The 21,693-nt window shown below is 40.7% G+C and overlaps 1 protein-coding gene across 2 annotated transcripts in view; it reads right to left on the reverse strand.

The window, feature by feature from the left end:
- The window catches only part of ANO10 (anoctamin 10), a 99,891-nt gene that overhangs the window by 32,383 nt on the left and 45,815 nt on the right, over positions 1-21,693 (reverse strand). For both annotated transcript variants that reach the window (XM_054990742.1, XM_054990741.1), the window contains exon 12: positions 7,356-7,472. In XM_054990742.1, coding sequence (XP_054846717.1) covers positions 7,356-7,472 — 117 coding nt within the window. The remainder of the gene's footprint in view (positions 1-7,355; positions 7,473-21,693) is intronic.

Here is a 21,693-nt window from a genome sequence, read left to right on the forward strand (position 1 = left end):
TTTCAAACTACGCTATGGCTATTGGATGCATTTGGTTTATTGGGACAGCTATCGTTTACCATTAGTTTTGAAATTTTATTTTACGAGTACTCATTTTAAGGTTTTACTGAGGCTACAAGATTCCTGTGTGTATATATACACGCTTTCTTTGACATAGGAATATGTTGTACTGTCATTTCAAGAAAGTGAAGACACTGCTGGAACACATTTAGTCCTTTGTTTTATGCCGACACAAGGAGAACTGTTTGATTTTGCTGTCTGATTATTAAAATATATATATCATTGCTTCTTTTGAGTAGATTCATTTACACCCATTTTGCTCAACACAGTGGAGAGACATCTTGCTCTGTCTTTAATAGCGCACGCACAGTCATTGTTCTATCAGACTTGTCTGATCATACCATCCCCAGTCTTTGGCATAACCACCTTTTCACCATCTGACCTTATCTAGGCACAGCAGCGTGGCTACCAGTTTCTCCTCTTTTACCTCTGTGACAGATATGGGAGCACAACTGACACCAAACTTGGACACCTCCCCTTAGAGATCTGACAAATGGCTTTCAGTGTCACCCACCTGCAGATTCCAAATGGATGGACGCTGAACTGTCATTCTACAGCAGTTCATCTCAGTCGTTTATACAAGGTAATGGTTTCCTAACAGCAACACTCTTTTAGCCAGTTTACACAAGTTTGATCTACTGTAAATGATACAGAAGAGCTATGTGTCCTAACACACAAGGCCCTTTGGAAGACCCTGATAGCATGATACCTCAGCTCCTGAATCTTTTCGGGCTGCGCACCCCTAGTCAAAAGCTTTTCTGTAATCTATTAAACACAAGCTGATTTTCTTTTGAAATTCCCTGGTATGTTCCATTGGCCATTGTAAATTTGCAATGTGATCTCTGGTGCCTCTTCCTTTTCTGAATCCACCTTGAACATCTGGCATTTCTTGTTCCATATATGGTAAGAGTCTTTGCTGTAGAATTTTGAGCAACACTTTGCTTGCATGAGAAATTAACGCAATAGTCTGATAGTTGCTGCAGTCTTTGGCATCCTTTTTTTGGAACTGGTATATTGTTTCCATCTTTATTTTCTCCTGATTTTCCGTGTTGATCTTTCAGCATCCCAAGCCATGGCTTGAATTTCCCTTTGATTTCTCGGATCTTTTGGAACAGAGCTCTTGTTCTTCCTTCTCTGTTCTTTTCTTCTATTTCTTTTCACTGGTTATTATAATAAATTTCTTTGTCTCTGCATGCAAGTTGCTGAAAAGCTACATTTAGAATTTTGACCCTGTTTCTTTTTACTTTTGCTTTAGCAATTTTAAAAGTTTCCTCAGTCGTGCATTTAGGCTTCTCCTTTCTTTTGGCTACAGGAATAGTGGCCATGTTCACACTTCCTCCTGGCCGCGGAACATCCAGAATGACAGCGTCTTCCTGGCGTGATTTCCCATTATAAGTCCGGTTCTCGCACAAAATCGCGCCAGGAAGACACTGTCATTCCGGGAGCTTTACGCGATGTTCTGCAGCCAGTAAGAAGTGTGAAAATGGCCAGTCTTTGCACATTCTTCCTTGATAATACCTCTGGTTTCAGCCCATAGTTCTTCTGGCTCATGATCAATTAAACTTAGTATTGCAAATCTGTTCCTTACCTGGTCTTTAAATTCTTCAGGAATATTATTTAGATTGTATTTTGGCACTATGATTCTTTTTGTCTTCAGCTTTATTCTAATTTTTTATATTAGCAACTCATGATCTGTATCACAATCAGCTCCTAGTCTTGTTTTAGAGGACAGAATAGAGCTTCTCCGTCTTCTGCTTCCAATTATGTGATCTATTTGGTTCCTGTATTGGTCACCCAGTGATTTCTACGTATATAATCGTCTTTTTGGTTGCCTGAAGTATGTATTAGCAATGAACAGGTTCCTGGCTTCGCAAAATTCTATGAGCTGCTCTCCTGCTTCATTTCGTGATCCTAGTCCAAATTTTCCAATAATGTTTGATTCTGCTTTATCTCCTACATTTGCATTCCAGTCACCTATGATTATCATCATAGCTTGTTTAGGTGTATGATCTTCTTGGACACTTGCGTAAAAGTTTTCGATTTCTTCCTCCTCAGCAACCATAGTTGGAGCATAAGCTTGAATGATGGTTATGTTAACAGGCTTTCCCTGAAGTCTGATTGATATTACTGGGTCAGATTTTGCGTCGCAGCTCTTAACTGCTTGTGCTATGTCTCACCTCACTATTAGAGTAATACCGGGGTTTTCCACAGTAAAAAACTGTGATTTTCTGACTGAAAATGTCCTGAGTCGGTCCACATTAGTTCACTCACACCCAGGACTGCAATGTTTAAACATTCCATTTCTTGTTTTACAATTTCTAGCTTATGTGTTTTCAGACTTCTCACATACTGTATTCCTATTATATGTGTCGCTCAGCTTTGGACGTTCCTTTTGCATCTATTCACGTCCGCAATTGGACGTCCTTTCAGCTTTAATCCAGACTCATCATTAAGAATAGCGCTATTCGTACTTGTCCTCATCATTTCCCCTGTAGCCAATTGAGTGCCATTCAATCTGGTGGTCCTATCTTCCAGCACTATATCTTTTTTCATTTTGGATTGTCTCATCTTAGGGTTTTCAAGGTAAGAGATTAGCAGAAGTGGTTTACCACTGCCTTCTACTGCTTTGCAGTACTAACCAGGGTTAGTTGAAGTGACACTGCCGTTGTCTGTGAAAGAGCCTCTGCCAATGTCACCTTCCACTACTGCTGCTGCCCAGTAGCTAACTTTCAAGAATTCCTCCGCTCCCATTACCATTGGAACATTCAGTTCTCTTCTGCTGATGTGACCGTTGATTCCTGAAGGGGGTGGATGCATCTTAGTCTGGTGTCTCAGCTTTGACCATTCCACCTTAAGTGACTCTTCCAGGAATTTAGACACTTGACCAAGCCTGTGTTCCTGACAGTGTTGCTCTCAGTTGCACTGACACACACAAACCCCTTTACCGCATTAAGGTATGTATCCAAGAGGGAGAAAAATTGGATTAGCTTGCATTATAGAGTGGTTACAGAAGATAATAAAATACTTGGTGCACTGTAATAGTGAATGATCTGACACTAGCAGTTCAAAGTAAGTAGCTAAATATTATGACTATGTAGCACTCTAGTTGTCCTGACCTGGATAGCCCAAGTAAAGCCTGATCTTGTCAGATCTCAGAAACTAAGCAGGGTTGGCCTTGGCTAGTAATTGGATGGGAGACCTCCAACAAAGGCCAAGGTTGCAGAGGCAGGCAATGACAAACCACCTCTGTTAGGCTCTTCCCATGAAACCCCCACCAGGGTCATCATAAGTGACTTGAGGGCATTCTCCACCACCAGCAGCATTCTAACCAAAGCTATGATAGATAATATAAATTCAGTACATCTCATAGCAATTCAAAATAGAGAAAAACAGAGTACTTCTGCCTTCATTACATAATTTCAGCTGTTCCACCTTTTGATTATTTCTCTTGGCACCACCCCATAAACCTATAATTACAAAGTGTAGCGCTGCTGCTAATATGAGCAGATGAAGTCTCAGAAGTTGATCATTTTTTAAAATAAAATTGCCATGATCTTGTTTCCCTTCTACTAAGTCTCCTTCAGAGTATAATGGGGTGAGGCAGGGTAGTGCAACTTATAACAGTGTTGAATGCCATTACACAGAAGAGAGAATATTTCTACTCTACATGCCACTTACTTGTTATGAAGCCTTCATGAGGACTGGAGACAAACTTTAGCAGTAACTGAATTACCCTGTCAGCATTCTTCATTCCTTAAATACCATGGGCACAAGCCAATGCATTGTGTTTATGCCCACTGTTTCAATGAGCTTAAACTTTTAACTCTGTATTGGATTATCACCCACAATTTTGTAATGGGCCCGTTTTCTAATAATTGCCACAATATTTCATACATTCCAAACTATCTGAAGGAATGATGAAAAACTACACTGCTGCAACCACCAAAAAAAAGCAGATGATAGTGAGTCAACACTACGATGAACTCACTATAGTGCGTAATTTTCTTTCACACTTTGGATCAATGCACATTTTGGATATATTTATTTATTTACTTTATTTATATCCTGCCTTTCTCCCCAATGGGGACCCAGAGTGGCTTACATAATTCTCCCCTCCTCCATTTATGCCCACAAACAACTTTGTGAGGTAGATTAGGCTGAGCATGTGTGACTGGCCCAAGGTCACCCAGCAAGCTTCCATGGCAGAGTTGGGTTTCAAACCTAGTTCTCCCAGATCCTAGTCCAACACTTTAGCCACTACACCATGCCAGCTCTCATTGTTAAGATACTACTTCATCATTTGCTGTTTGCCCTGGTGAAGAACACACAACTGTTTGCCCTGGTGAAGATCATAAAAACTGAAAGGCAAAACAGTGGTTTCATATAAAAATACAGTGCCTCTTAAAGTATTCTCTATGCCTCTTTACAGTATTCTCTAGAAGACACAACAAGTATATAATGACAGAGCCATCAGTTCCCAGAAAATACACATAGGAATTGCGCATGTTGCTTCAAATAAGTAGGAGATATAAAGCAGTTTCTAAATCTTATCTTCTGAAAGCATCTTTAAAATGTCGTTTAAAAATCAGATTTGTCAAACTAAATCCAAATATGATTTGAATGTTTTTAACTGATGCTAATTTTACAAATGTACATCTGGAAATATATGCTAAAGGAGGATTTTTCCAGGTTCCCCATGAACCCATGCATGTGGCAATATACATTTTGAAGAGGTTATGAAAGCAAAAATGTACTAACTGTGTGAAAACACCCTTTAAAAAAATACATTTTCAAGACACTAAAATGCTTTTAAAAAAGAGACATGGAGCCTGAGGCATAGAATTAGTTTATTTTACTACATTATCTGAAAGTTCAAGTGATCAAAGAAATAATGTGGAGTTGATTGAGGGATACGTGCAAAGATAAATAAAATGATACAATGGTTACTTTCAGTTAAGAGCTTTTCCCTCTGCCCAGAGATATGAAGTGGAGGGTGTGGGGGGAGGACCAATTATCAAGTTCAGCCATTTTACTATATATATGTGGACTAGATCTGGAAAGAGTTTACACTGAAATTACAGAAGAATTTTAAAGCCAAGCCTGAGAAGCTTATAAAATATTGTTGTAAAAACTTTACAAATTTGGGCGGGGAGAGCAGAATGCTTGACTACAGCAAGTAGATACAGACTGGAGGATTAAGGAGACAGCAGCTGGCATATGTTTTATACTCTAAGCCAAAGGTGGCTATAGTAACTTGTACTTAAGGTTTCAGTGGCTGACCTAGTTTTTCCTGTCTTAAAAATACATATAAACACAGAGAAAGGGAATAGCTGCACTACATTTACAATCCTGCTCTTTATAATATTATGCAAAGCTGTTTACTACTAGCCATGGTTTCTTCAAAATAAACACATCTTTGAAAGGCAAAATTCAGCTGCAACTCATTACATTCGATCTTTATAAGAATTCTTTTAAGCAGTTATTTGGAAAAATGGTCTTGATCCAGGTAGAATACACTAAGAAGTGGAGCACAGTATCTCTAATGAAACTTTTTGACATAGCACTCAAATTTAAGGCACAGTAAAATATATGAAAAACCTTCTAGGAATCTGCCTGATTTTAAAAAGCCTCTGGAATTAGAATATATTTGAATCTCATATGAAATGATGAGGCTGTTTTCCTGTACAACACTCTCAGATTTCTAGGCAACTTGTCATAAATCAGATTTCATCATTTACATAGATCCGGAGGAGTTAGCCGTGTTAGTCTGCAGTAGCAAAATAAAAAAGAGTTCAGTAGCACCTTTAAGACTAACCAACTTTACTGTAGCATAAGCTTTCAAGGATCATAGTTCTCTTTGTCAGATGCATCCGACAAAGAGAGCTGTGTTTCTCGAAAGCTTATGCTACAGTAAAGTTGGTTAGTCTTAAAGGTGCTACTGAACTCTTTTCTATTTTGCATCATTTACATGTACATATAATAACAACAGTTTGGATAGCCTGTCCAAACCTTACAAAAACTAGTAATAACTGAACAGTACTTTAAAAGTTGAATGTGTCAACAAGAAGGAAGCAATGTCAGGACATTATTCAGAGGGTCTGAGTAGTAGATACAAGGTTATTAGGATTCTCTAGAAAACAACCTGGTAGATTCCCTCAGTTCTGATACTATTACATTTTTAAATCCCAAGACAGGCAGAAATTTTTGCTCAAATTTATGCAAAATATGTGTTAATGAGAAAAGGAAAAAAAGCTATTGTTATTAAACAAGTTAAGCAATATCAAGAACCACTTAAAAGAAGCTGTTTCACCATATGCCCTACAATTCCAGAATACTCTCCTGCCTCCATAACATAAATATATTCTCAAAGCCTTACAAATCCTATTGGTTTTGACAGATTTTTGGTGACCAGAATAATGTTTGCGCTGAGGAAGTAAAATGAAAGAAGAGTGAACGTTTGGTAGAATCTATCTGACTATTACTGAAATGTAATAAATGCTTTATGGTTGGATTATCCAAGTTATTTTTATTCCTTTGGATATCTGAACAACAAAATATCGGTTTAGTAGTACATTTATAATGGGGAATGACTGGGCAAGGAGTGCCACAACAAAATAAATTTTGAAGCCGTTCAGAAAACGGAGGTGCCATCGATCAAGTTTCAAATGAAACAAAATTAATGCCAGATAATTAAATGACAAACTCACTGAAGCACTAGAAATACTTCTCACCCGATATACTAAGTCAGCTTTAAGTTCAAGAAGGGACAGGAAATGTTAGTAATCAAAGATTCTTGCTGATTGATATAAATGGCATACAGAGAGGACACCAAGCTGAACAGACTGGCAGAACCATCACTTAAATAATTAAAAATGACAATATTTTATAAATTGCCTTAAAAGACTAGCTACCTGGGAGGTACTTAAGGAAACCCAATTTAACAAATAAGGTAGCAGTGACAGTTTTCATATCTGTCTGATCTCCAGCTTTCAAGTTCCAATACTAATCCTTACCAGCTGCTTGAAGAAACCAACAAAAAAGCAACAAAAAGCCTAACCCAATGATTTCTGAGAAAATTATCTTTGATGATATTGCTGCAGTCAATGAAGAACTGAGCAGGAAGGTGTGGCTTTGCCTACTTGAGGCATGCCTCTTGTGGCATTACCACCTGTCTCCTCAGGATGGGGTGGAACTAGAGACAAAAATAACTCTTCAGCTTAGATCAAGAAACTTTCAAGTGATACTCAGCACATGTGCATGGTCCACAGTGACAATGAAGTAGTAGTAATCTTTACCTGCTGTTTGAGTGCCTCCAGTGATTCAAATTCTAGCCTTGCCAGTTTTATTCGAATATCTTGTGGCTTATCGGGGATTGCAAATGCCATGAGAAACTTTATCGCCAGAACTAAATGCTAAAAAAAGGATAAATGATACTTAGTTTAGTATCACATATGCATTTGTTTGCAGTAGTTACCATTTTTACCTTTTAACCACAATTTAGGTATAAAATGAACATTATTAGTAAATATGAGTGACAAGCCATGTTAGTCATGAAGTGAAAAATACTAATAAGAATTTTAAAAATCTACAACTGAGAAATCCCCTTTGTTATCAAACCACACTGTCCACCATGGTAGTTTCCCCACATACTTACAAGTACAAAATAAATCGAGTGTTAGTCTCCCTCCTTAAATTTAGAGTGGAAACAAACGTTTTGTGTTCTGTTATCCTTTTTCATCACCCTTTTCATTTTACACAATCCATCTGCTGCAGTTGCAAAGTTAGGGCGAAAACTGACACAGAGGGGAAAGGGCTATTTAATCCTTTACTCAAGCAACCCCAAACTTCTTGATCCCTATTAGGACAAACTTAGGTGCACCTGTAGGTTTTCCCAGTGGAGGAAAAAAACAGATGGGGTTTTCATTAGGAAAACCCTGCAAGAAGAAAAAGCGCAAAAGATTACCTTATGCTCCCCTTAAAACTGCAGTATCCACTGCTACTTTGCGTAAACAGGATTGTGGAGCAAAATGCAATCTACTTTTGTTCCTCTGGTGGAAGGTGACACAAACAGAAAATGGATAGGAAACAGGCCTAAGAAATGTTTTTTCAGGTGTGCATTAAAGGCTAGCAAGGACAATACAGAAGACATGGTACACATATGTGTAAATTATGGATTATATTGTCACTTGCATTTTACTAGAAGCTGTCCTGGGCTCTGCAGGCATGCTGGGTCTAGGCTCCTCTGGAGTAAGTTCCCAGGCTTGGCGGGCTAGACAGGAGTTTGAGGCTTGCAGCTGTAGGCAGGGACTTTGAAGTACAGGGCTTATACCAATAGACCAGTCTATCTAGTAAAGCAGCCTTCACAAGCCTCAGTCTAAATAGACTGGGAGTTGTACTGGCTGGCAGCTGTGGAGGCTCCTGAGACTGTGCTGTGCTTTGGTCAGAATCCTTCAAAGAAGTTCTTCTCCCAGAGCCCTGTTCTGCATCCAGACTGGAAGTGTGCGCTGCGAGTCTGGCACTTCACCTTTTTTTCACTGCCTCAGCCTGGACCTTATGCCGATGCTGCTCTTGTAGCATGGGAGCAGGTCCTGAGGGGCTATGGGTCTGGGTTCTTGTCCTGTCTGGTGTAGGCCTATTGGATATCTCAGACGCCTGGTAGCAAGGTCTTTCTTGCAGGCTCTGGCAGGGTGGACTGTGGTGCTACTGGAGCATGGTCAGCAGGTGCCACTGTCATGTCAGCCCCACTCGATCCCTCTGGTCCACCTGGTTCCCTGGCCTTTGCTCCTCAGGCTCTTCCTCTGAGCCATCAGAATCACTGGGCTGGTCAGAGGGGGTCATGACAGAAGCTTTGAAAGAACAAATTAGTTGGTTAGCTCAAATTATTGCCCAAATATCCTTCAAATAATGACATGAACCAATAATGAAACAAGACAACTGTGTGTGGGCTTAATTACATGACTGATCTATGTCTCTGTTTATTTAAATATGCTGACAATCTTGAAGGCAGGCTACACTAGGCATACAATGCAGATGCCTTTCGTGTAGATACATCCTGGCTCCAAACTCAGCCAGTGCTTTTTCCAGCCTTGTTTATCCCATCCTAAACAATACTATATGCTTCATCTGCCTCCTTGATGGGCCACTGAGGACCAAGGGTGCTCCTTCATAGTACATCCAGCTGCAAGGCATGTGATGGACTGTCCTGGACACCACCACCCCATCATGCCCAATGCCTATCCTGTGTAACCTCCCCTATTCCTGACTAATAGTTGTGGCCCAACCAGATTTTTGGTGGTGGAAAGTTCAACCAAGTCATAGCTGATATATGCTGACCTTGCTGCAGTTTTCAAGGCAAGAGACTAATAGAGGTGGTTTGCCATTGCCTGGCTCAGCAACCCTGTTCTTCTTTGGAGGTCTCCCATCCAAATATTAACCAAGGCTGAACCTGCTTAGCTTCCAGGATCTGATGTGATCAGGTTTGCCTGGACTATCCAGGTCAGGGCAGCCAGTTTTTTAACCAGGCCTAATTAATTATTACCCCTTCCTAGAGACAGCACAGAAGAAACAAAAAAAGGGCTTCATAACATCTGATCTGATGAAACTCCCCCAAATTCCTGCTTGGCTCTGCAACAGCAACAGCTAATCTCATGCTGTCCCCTGGGAGCATGGCTGAGTCAGCCACAGCAGCAAAATGCCTGCTAGAGCGAGGATGCAGCTAGCTAAATAGTTGCCTACTGAAACCCTTCAGCCTATCAATATTGACTCATGCCACATACGAATTTCATGTGGGTTTCTGCCAATACTACATAGCTTTTGACTGCAGATCATGCATGAAGCTTTGTCCCACAGTCACTTTTTTTCTGTATCTTTTCCATTACTTGACTCCTCATATTGTTGCTTCTAGTTTCTGGCTATTAAATCACTGCCTACTTTTTCTTCTTCCTTTAAGCCTGTTTTGGCTATCGTTTCTCTTTCTTTACAAGTAGGAAGTCTGGTCTTAATGGTTATGCAAAGCCCTTTCCTTAGTATCATTTTCTTGACAATTCTCTGTACTTTCCCCCAAAATCTACTGTCTTCTTGCCCTTTGTTCAGGTTCCTTTGCCTGTTTTGAATAGTTTATTAAACCTCTCTGCTTCTGGGCTTTTGTTCCTTGACTTCCCTATGTCCTTGGATCACTTTGTGATACTCAGAATCTCTCTACATGAGACACCTCGGTGCATGTTTTCAAGTGTAGGGAGATGCCAGGAAGCATAGTTTAAAAGACAGAGCCGGAAGAGAGAGCTCCTCAGAGAGTTTGTTAATTTCATCTCCCCCCCACCCCCCTCCAGCTCTGTCAATTTTACCTCTCCAGTCTAAAACTTTGTGGGATCACAACAAATGGGCTGGAGCTGCCTTACAGAGCCAGGCTTGGACCTGAAGAGGTTATAATGGGCTGAAGCTTCCCTTCTGGCATTTCAAAGCCCCTTTACACAGCTTCAGTGTACAGCAAAGCCTTTGCCCTGCCGCTGGCTCTGTCTTTTTAAACTACTCTTCCCAGCTAACATTGCATTTCCCAACATGTGTTCTTCACGTGTCAGATGTCTCATGTAGAGAGACTCTCAGTTTGCCCATATGTCAGGCTTTAATCCCATTCAAACTTATTTTTCCTCTGTTCACAGAAACTGGATTTCAAAACTGTATCGTCCCTTGAGAATTAATTATTCCATACTATCAATCGTTCCACTGGTGTCAGAGACTTCTCTATCCCAAACACAATACAATATAAAGGTGTGTAGAAAGTCTGGCTGCTCTCTACTTACTAGACACTTAAAATAATTTCCATCTTCAATAACTCACCAGTTTAGCAAGACCTGCAAGTATGTATTTAAAGAAGCAAACCCGAATGTCAACTCAAATTTATTTAAAGATGTAGGTATTTTGATTAAGTCCTTTCTGGAACTACCAGAAACTTTGGATTGTTCCAGAAGTAGTAATGCAGCTTTCATTAAGTTCAAACAAGTAATTTATCATTCTCTGCTTCTATGGCAACATTCAGTTGGATAATTGCAATATATATTTAATCTAGTCATTCATCAGCATTTAGGCATCATTCTTGTCAAACCCCAAGAATATTGTGATGTTTCCAGTCAGAATAGAGAAATACTGGAAATATGCAACAAAGACATACCAACAGGATGGAATCATATTCCCCATTTGAGATTATGTAACTACTAATAAGTGCCTAGTTAATGTCACACTGTAGTTTCTATAAATATTGATCTTAATTTCAATACTGTGAATACTAATTTCTTAACAAGCAGTTTTTAATATTTGTTGCGTAAAGCATTCCTCCCAAGATTTTTGCAGGCAATTTTCTGTTTGTCAAACTATGCTTCTTTTGCATACAACCAGCCTAGGTCAGTGGTGGTTAATACCAGTTGAAATATGGCACTCTGCAACCATTTACTGTGGAATTCAAATTAGTTGCTTGAAATTCCAAGAATTCTTCTCTAATTTGCATTTTTTAAGGGACACATTGATGCAAACACACAGCTGCTGCTGTTGCTCATGGCTATATTTTTTGTACAACAGGCCAGTTCCACCAGCTCTCAAAGCACTTGGCAGAAGTCCACAAAGAGTTTGATAGCACTGCAATTATCAAGGGTGAGAGAGACATTGACATTTCGCTCCTTTCCCACTTGGCAAAACAGGCAGATATTTTACTGTTGACATGAGGGAGCTATGTTAAATCCATCCTGTTTTCTTCATACCGAGACATACACCTTGTAATCATCATATAGAACATGCTCTTGAAAAGCAGAACATATATCTTCGCATATATCATGCAATTCAGAATAATAGTTCTGTTCTGCAAGGGCTCAGAATATGACACAACACTGATATACACTAATAAAATGAAGGTTGCTACAGTGCTGCTTAGTAAATAAAAAATAACCAAACCATAGAAATTGTTCTTGTCATATGCAGCAGACTCCCAATTCTTATTGATTTTTATTTAATTTCAAAGCCAGGTAAGATTAGTTCCTAAGCTGATCCAGGTTACCAATTTTGTTTGGTGCAGGCAGAGTAAAAAGAGAAAGGCACCCCTCAAACCATCAATGGGCTTAGACTATAGTAACTCTTCTTAGGATTGCACTGTTAGATCAGTTTGATCATGGTATTAATACATTTCAGGCATGAAGAACAGGAGTACTTAAACATTCTAAAGCACTGTAAATAGCTTTATCACCACGTTTCTGGTAGGTGCTCGGACTGCTGCAGCTCAACTATGGCACTGATCCTAAGCAGAATCCTGCAGGGAAGGAATCTATTTCCAGCCCCTAGCCTCAGTGCACACCCACACACTGTTTCACATAATATTCCAGAGTGCCATCTGACCCTCAGAGGGGCCTTTGTGGGAAAACATAAGAAACTCTAGCAATAAAGAAAAATCCATCCTACTTGAAACATTGCAGTACACAATGTTTGGATCCAATGTTATGGACCTATGCAGTTGTGTGATTCAGTTAACAATGACCAAGGAGTAGCTATATCCAGGGCTACACGTATTCTGTAATGGTACAGGGCACTAGTCAGCATCCTGAAATCTCAGTTTTCAGTTTTAAAAAGCCTAGGGGCTGTGAAGATGTTTGGCAGAATTTCAGTAGCCTACTACAAACATTTTAATTTAGTAAGCGTTAGAAAGGTAAACATAAACTTGAAAGTAAAAAGAAACGGCTAATACATTTACACCAATGCGAAACTGCATTAAAATATATACAAGAAGTGAACAGTAAGTATTCACTGCAGAATTTCTTAACAGTAAATTTTATAACACAGCAGTCTAGAATGGACCTGATAATACATCTCCATCCTATAATCCTTAAATGTTTTTGGCCCAATCCTTAGCTCAATTTATGGACGGTGTTTCATAGGAATTAGGAGATGGGTTGCCAAGAGTCAAATTAGCTAATGAAGAATAGGGCTTTGATCATGCTCTGAAATAAATTTCACATGAAAAGTCAACTGAGAAAAATGCTCACACAGTTCAGCTCAACACCATGATAGATGCCATGCATTACAAAGTACCTCTTAACTGGCTGCCAATATTATACATTGGATCCTATATTTGTCAGGTCTACTTTATTTAGACGATGCTCAATGCCTAGAAAATGTGGAATTGATGCTTATTTATTTACTTGCTTCAGCTATACTCTACTAAATTTAGCTCTACTGTAGCATAGAGCTATGTATAATTGTGAACAGTGAAGCCCTAAGGTTCAAATGACACTTCAGTCATGAATGGACCAGGAGACCTTAGAGTCAAACTAAATGCTATGGTGGCCACAGGTCTGACCCTTGGCCACCAACCAACACCATTCTAGAGAAGAATTTGGTTATTTAAATATACCACAAGGCTGCAGTGCAGCAGATCCAGGAAATCTTGTCCTCCATGCACCTTTTCAAGTGCTGAAACTGCTCTGTGCGGGGGTGTTTCAGCACTTGGAAAAGTGAGCAGGGGGAAACAAGGCCAACTGATCCTGTGATGCCATGGCCTTGTGGTATTTTTAAATTACCAAATTATTCTCTAAAATGACGGCGGTGACCATGGGTCAGACTCATGGCTGCCATAATGTCTAGACTGGCTCTTATCCAAGTCTGCTTAATTCATTGTTTGGATTTCCTTTGTATCCAAAATAATATTTCCTTCGCTCCCACTACCTCATGCATAAGAAGATCTAGTAAAGCAGTGGTTATTAAACTGTGAGGCAGGGTTCTTATGGGAGGCAGTACATATATAGAACAAACCTCTAGAGGAGGAAAATTTTGAGGAAGGAAGAAGGCTCTGTATCAGGCACAGCCATATATATTTTCTTCTTAGCACAGGAGGATTTGCACTGCAGAGTGCAAACATTCAAACTGCTATATTAACCACAGAAGCTAAGGAGAGACAGGGAGTGATTCTACACACATTGGATAATGCACTTCCAATCCTCTTTATAGATCATTTGGAATGGATTTTTTTGTGTGCGGAACAAAAAATCCACCTCAAACAGTTGATAAAAGTGCATTGAAAGTGCATTATCCAACGTGTGCGGAATCAGCCAGGGAAGAGAGGGCAGCTTGTGGCCATGTTTTCTCATTCAAACTTCTGTTTCTTTTGCTCAGTGGCTGATTTTAGGAGGGAGTATTCAGATGCCCTGTTGAATTAGTGCTCCAGTGGTAGGTAGATCTTACCTACTTAGGAGTGGGCTACCTATATGCAGCTATGCGTAAGGATTATGTGTTTGCCTGATCGAGAGATGACTACTGTTGGGCTTGGAAGATGGAGTAAGTCAGAAGGAGACCTAAGTTCAGAAATTTATGAAACATTGCTGTAAAGGACTGTGCATAAAGAATAGGCGCAACGTGCATGAAAAAAGGTTCACTCTATCAGGGCAAATTGCTTTTACATTCTAACATTATATCAGGTTTTCAGAATCCCTTGCCATTCATTTTTGAATGCAACTGGATTTCCTTTTTAAACATGTAGAAGAAAATAACTTATTTACAAAAACGAAACCAGTTTCCTTTATATATAGATAGGTATAAAAACATTGTTCTTAATTAATCTAATTAGTTAGCATACAGTTTGAGCTAAATTGTATAATATGCAGTTCATTTTTAAGAAACAGAGAATCCTAAATAAAGGTAGAAAGAATAAATATTGATTCCATAAACTATCTACAGACTAAATATGATCAATAAGTAGCAAAATAATAGAAAACCCCCTCTCAGGCTTCAATCTTATCATGTTATCATACTGTTAAGCAGCTTTAGGGAGTTTCTCAGAAGAAATACATCCAAGTTTTATTTCCAAAATCAGTATATTGTTACTAAATCTAAAAGGTGAAATCGAAAACAACTGAAGAAAGAGTAATACTCTTAGAACATTTATATTTTTAAGGAATTTGTGACATTTGTTGCAGGAATTTAATTTTGGCCAGGTTTAGTCATCAGACTTTTTCAGATGTCAACAGGTGACACAATAATAAAGATTAGATCACTTTTACTACCCCAGAACGCTGAACCGAATAAATATAATACAAATCAGAAGACAGAAGATAGGGCAAGTGATTGATTGATTGATTGATTTTACATAGAGGGTCCACATTCCAGGGCCAGATTACATAGACGTTGTCATGTCAGAAATTTAATTGGAGATTTTAAAAAAATTCTTAAGGAGGGCATACCAATGTCTTGCTTGAACCTTGAAATTATCTGATAGAGATTCAGTTTATTCAGTACCAACCAATTCCATACAAAACAGAAAACTCTGGAGAAATAAGATGGGCTAGCAAGAAAGCCTCTTAACAACTGGCCAAAGATAGTAAAGTCATCATCCTTGACTTCCAAGTTAGACTTGCTTACTGGTATGACATATTTTGAACTATTAAGCCTAGTGATGTAATTACACCAGTGGCACTAAGGGAGGGAAGTGCTTTACCTATTTCCAATGAGCCAATTTTCCTAATTTGTCTCACTCTGCTTTTCCCGCTGTGGTAGGGGAGGGGCATGGGATTCCATATTTTTCTCCTGCCACTTGAAAGGAAGTGATCTGGTCAATTAAATCTATAATCTTCAAAAGCTATACATCATTTTTTAAAAGTCAAAGATCTTTCAAATTGTATGTTCGGTCCTCTAGCAACATACTATAACAAAATGAAAAAAATAAACATAGATCAGAGCCCTTCTTCTGGACATACTAGGAGCATAAACTGGATGATGCACATAAACAATAATTTGGCACAAATATACAAGATGTGTGACTAGGGTAATGAGAACTGTGATCAGATCTTTTCAAAGTTCCCAAAAACCAGGATCCCAACACAAATTGGGCTGCTGGGATGGGGGAAGGAGAGAAAAAGCATTTCTCCACAGCCCAACAATTGGGAAAATAAGACTGCTTTGTTTATAATACACTAACAGACTTTGAAGCTAGTTTAGAACCATGACTAAAGATATTTTTGATGTCCTTTCCATAGTCAAGTTTTTAATTTGGCTTTAACGTCTGAAAACAAAGCAGTCTTAAGAGAAAAACACATTCATGAAAACTCCCTTCACATGTATCACATCTTTTAAAATATTTTCTCCTCAACCAAACTCATCTTACTTTAGCTGCTTCATTAAAACCTAATGCTGAATTGAGGGGCAGCACCAAGGTTTCTGGCTCCTGTGGCTGCCTCTATGCACGCGTGCACTATCCGGACTGCATGATTACGTCATTACTCAGCAAGCCAGCCCCATTGGCCGGTGGGTGGCTGGGACGGCATGCGGAGGCTGCCTGTGCTCCCAGTGGGCGCGGCGGGTGGCTGGGGAGGTTCCACATGCTGCCCCAGACACCTGCCGTGCCTGGCCCACGGCTGCTGTGCCCAGCCGGGGGCGTGTGTCGGTGGTGGCAGCAGTGGTGTGGGGCTGGCCGGCTGCAGCAGCTGCCGGCCAGGTACGCCAGCTCTGTGGTGCGCACCTCTGCCCCTGGCACTCCCTCCGGCACCCCCTTCAACACCTCAGGACCTGTGGCGCCCGCCTCAATGGCGGTGCCGGCCCTGGCTGAATTTGCCATAAGATAATTCACCTTCACGCAAATGTACTGCAAGAGCTTTCCTTTCAGAAATGAGACTGGCAAAACAAGTATGTTTACTCAAGCGCACAAGGATACAGTAGATAAAATAGTAATGAGTATTCCTTTCCATTATGAATACTCTGTTCCAAATGTTAACATTATTTGAGATGCATTACTTTCCTTTAGCAATATTTAAGTTTGAGTAGACAAAAAAACCCACTTCCAAAATAGTCAAAATAATTCACCGCAACAACAGATAACAGTTAACAATCAAAAGTATTGGAAGGGGTCCTCCTAACTGACCAATCCACACAAGTATATTTCCTGGACACCATTGTGAAACTATACAATGGATGCATAAGCACCACTTTCTACTGAAAGCCCACTGATACACACATTTTCAGCTATCACCTGGACAATATAAAGCAATCAATAGTCTACAGTCAAGCACTGTATTACAATCATATTTCCTCTGACCCATTAAATAGGGATTTACAAAAAACATTTTTGGAATACAGAACCTGCCCACTAAAATTAAGGAGCAGATCAACAATGACAGACTAATACCCTGAAGTCAGACTGCTACAAGACAATCTCAAAGAAGGAAACAATCAAACACAACTGGTTGTCACCTGCAGCTTACGAAGCCAGCTGGGTGACCTTGGGCGAGTCACAGTTCTCTGGAGCTCTCTCAGCCCCACCCACCTCACAGGGTGATTGTTGTGGGGTAATAATAACACTTTGTAAACCGCTCTGAGTGGGCATTAAGTTGTCCTGAAGGGCGGTATATAAATCGAATGTTATTATTATTATTATTATTATTAAACCACTTTAATGCTACATCGATAACCTACAGCCCCTCCTGGATAAAAATGTTTTTCTTTCACAGGCCTTGGGTAGCTGGCCTTTCCTTGCTTACAGAAGCCCCCTAACTTAAAAGAACTTCTCACCATGGACCACCCAACACAGACATTAATCATAGAATCATGGGGTTGGAAGGTACCTCTAGGGTCATCTAGTCCAAACCCCGGCACAATGCAGGAAATTCACAACTACCTCCCATCCCCACACCCACAACTACCACCCATACCCCCAGTGACCCCCTGCTCCATGTCCACACCATCAGGATCCCTAGCCAAACTGGCCTGGGGAAAATTGCTACCTGACCCCAAGATGGCTATCAGCCTTACCCTGGGCATGTAAGAAGGGGTCACAAGAACTAAACACTGATGTAACCCCTCCTCTCATGAGCTGCCTAGATTCACAGAATAAGCATTGCTGTCAGATGGTTATCTAGCCTCTGCATAAAAACCTCCAGAGGAGGAGAGCCCACCACCTCCCAAGGAAGCCTCCCAAATTTGCACCCCCTCTTCTGAGGGGATAGAGTTTACCTGTCAGTGAAGGGCAATAAGATATTCATGGAAGGCCTGCGGCAAGGGCTCAGGGTGGCCTTAAGCCATTAGTGGGGTGTGAAGGCCTAAGCAGAGGCTTAGCCTTTACGGTGGCAGGTTAGATGTAGTGGGAAAAGCAACAGGACGGCGAACACCCGTGGCATATCCCCATTGGTGGATCCCTTGCCATGGTTGCAAGTTATTTGTCGTTATTCAATAAACGGCCATTTATATCCCAACTCTGGTGTCTGCCTCTTCATTCCGACAGGAGGGGGGGAGGGCAAAACAAAACAGACAAAACATAATTGATTACATTACACAAAAAAACTTTCGCATAACATCAAGCATGGATAAGCCAAGTGAATTTCATTAAGGTCTCTGTAAAAATAAGAGAAAGTGACAAGGAAAGAAATCAATTTATTTAATTCTATAAAGTAATCCTACATTCAAGTAAAAACCTGCATGAATCCTAAGATAAATAGAATGAACCTGTTTTGTTTGTCTAGCAGTCATACATGTCAAATCAGGAGTAGTCCACTTACTGGTGTCTTGCAGCCACAAAATGACAGCTGAGTAAGAATGACATTCCTGCTGACTTTGTGTGTAAGGAATAAACAAATAGGCGAGAAGCAATCAATGCTGTCCCATATGATTTTCAGATAACTCACCTAACAAAAATTTACATATGAACTGCCACACAAACACGCAAACATTTAAGGCAGGAAATTAGTGTACATACAAAACACAATGATGATGATAAGGGCAACATATACAGAGAAACTAATTCCTACTTCTGATTCTACTTTCTTTGCAGCAAAAACACACTGTCAGTTCACGGAAATGAAAGCATGTTGGAAATGTCATTTAGGTATAATGGTTTACTGTAAAATAGCTTCTAGTTATTTTTTCAGGGCATGATTATTTTGAATTATTTTTTCAGAGACAATGTCCTACTATGACCCTAATTTATATTATACCAAAGCATATGCTTCTGGCACTAACATGATGACATCACTTCCAGAAGTGATGTAGTCATGCCAGCCATTGGAGCATTCCCATGCTCCATGCAGTGCTGATTCTTTTGAGAATCAGCCCCAAACAAAGCACAGAGCTGTTTCACAGACAGTACAACAATGTCACTTCATCACATTCGCTGGGAGTGCACACACTGTATGTGTTCTAGAGGTTCCTGCCAGAGGCAGGTGATCTCCAGGTGGCCAAAAACCTCCTGCCGATCACCAGCAACTGGCAGGTAAGTAGGTAAACTGCCATGAGACTGCCTGCCATCGGTGGGCACCTGGGATCTCTACTGTAAACAGATTCTTTAAAACAGTAGTGAAAACAAAATGTATTTTTATCCCACCTTTTCCTAAGGGCAGCATATATGGCTCTTGCCTCCTCTTTCACTACAACTCTGTGAAATAGGTTAGGCTCAGGCAGACTAGCCAGCCCAAGGTCATCCAACTAGCTTCAGGACATAAAAGAGACTAGCATTCAGAATGTCCTAGCCCACTCTAACCTCGGCACCATTCTCTCTCACTAGTTCATATGTAATAAGCATCCCAAATAGATGGAGAAACTGAGGAAATGTCACTTTCTAAAGATGATACTATGACAATGTGGAACTATCCAACACAATGGTGGATTTGGAATTTCTTCCTACATGAGTACAGAGCACATCAGGTGCACAGAGGATTTTAGAAACTCATTATACTACAAAACTTTTTCTTCTGTAACAGTGAGAAAATGGTTTCCTTTCTACATTACTTTTCTTTGTAGGCACTTGTCATATTCTCTACGCTGAAATCAATATTAATTTCCTTATCTTGCAACTCAGTGAAGCATAAGTGAAAGCTTCAGTAACAGGTATATTGAATTTTTTTTTATTTCAGACCTATCAGCTTATGTTATGCTTTAAAAATCTATGAACACCTACAGCAGATAATGATATTGGGGAAGTATATCAGATAAATTCCCATTATTCATTCAGTGTTTTTACTTGTCAACATTCTGGTCCAGTACTAGTATCTCATAGGTCTCATTGTATAGAAAACTTCTGGAAAAACAGAGAATTAGAAATCTGAATAATAGACATGGACACGAATCGAAATACGAAGCAAATTTCATCACGAAACGGGCCATTTCGTGTGTCATGAAACTGCGTTTTGTGGGGCCGTGGTTATCATGAAATTATCACAAAATTCACAACTTTTTGGCCTGTTTCATTAGCTTTGTGAACGATTCGTAATTGTGGACAGGCTAGCACTGATTTATTGATTCCCTAGGCAACAGAGGGCCCAGACCTTTTGTTGCCATTGGAAACCCCAATCATAGCCTACTTAACCTTGATTGGCAGCTCTCCTAGCCATCTGGAATGCTTCCATGCTGCCATATACAGCCAGGAGCTGGGGGGGAGGGGGGGTCAATCCCCTAGGCAACAAAGGAGGTGGGCCTTCTGTAGCTATGGGCGCACCAATCTCACCCTTCCAAACCCTGTTAGGCAGGTTTGTTAGCCAACCACAGACCTCCTGTCCTGCTCTATGTCAGCATTTTTTATAAAAGGCACCTCTCTCTCTGCCTCGTGTTTCAGTTCCAGGAGACAGAGGGAGAGGGAGGAGGACCTGTTGCTGGGACTGGAGTAGTGCGAGACAGTATGTGGATTTGGGATTGTGCTTTTTGGTGGCGGCTGCTTTAAAAGAGACTGAAAGAAGCCTCTTATTTCCAACTGTTGGCCTTGCTGTGGGAAGGTCTTTGGGTGAGTGTACCTTTTTTCCTCCACCGCACCCTAGGCCCTGGGGCCTAGGCCTCCCTTTTTTTAATTTGCTTGTCTTTGTGTCTTCTAAATCCTTTTTCTGCTCTTTTGACGGCTCTCTCCTGCTGTTTCGTTGATTTTTTTGGTTTTGATTCAGGGCTTCTCCCCCAAGCCCAGTCTCAGGGCCACTGCCTGGTTCTGGGGCCCAGATTTTTGTGGGCTCCTCCTGAGGTCCAACTCTCTCTCTTGCTTGCTGTGCACACCTCTTTGTTGCAGCTCACTCTTGTTTTTGGGCACCCACTGTGTGCATCTCATTTTTATTGGGCACCCACTGTGTGCATCTCAGTTTTAGTGGGAGCACCTCTGTTGCCTGGCAGGTGTGTGTGTGTGTCTCTCTCTGTTGTTTAGGGGCTCTCTCCCCAAACCTCACTGCCTGGCTCTGGGGCCCAGCTTTGTGTGGGTTCCTCCTGAGGTCCAACTCTCTTGCTTTCTCTCTCTTGCTTGCTGTGCACATATCTTTGTTGCAGCTCACTCTTGTTTTTGGGCACCCACTATGTTCATCTCATTTTTATTTGGCTTCGTCACCTGAGGGCGGAAGCTCCTCAAAGTTATCTTGTTTCCTTTGCTTCCAACTTATTTTTGTGTGCAGCACTATGAGGCATAGAACGAGAGCAAGGGTGGTTTGGGGGGGAGGCACAGCTTGTCCTGGTTGCCCATTGGAGCCCAGAAATACTGGGGGGGAGGTCTCGGAGGCACCAGAGACTCCAACTGCAGTAGATCTCCCTGCGGGGGCTGTGGAAGAGGCAGAACAGGTCTCACTGCTGGCAGGAATGGAACTGGATTTCCTCAAAATTTTTGAGGACGATGACGAGGGGGAATCTCAAGAGGAATGGCAGGGTTTTGGAGAG

Source organism: Eublepharis macularius, chromosome 11, assembly GCF_028583425.1.
Source record: "Eublepharis macularius isolate TG4126 chromosome 11, MPM_Emac_v1.0, whole genome shotgun sequence".
NCBI classification, from domain to species: domain Eukaryota; kingdom Metazoa; phylum Chordata; class Lepidosauria; order Squamata; family Eublepharidae; genus Eublepharis; species Eublepharis macularius.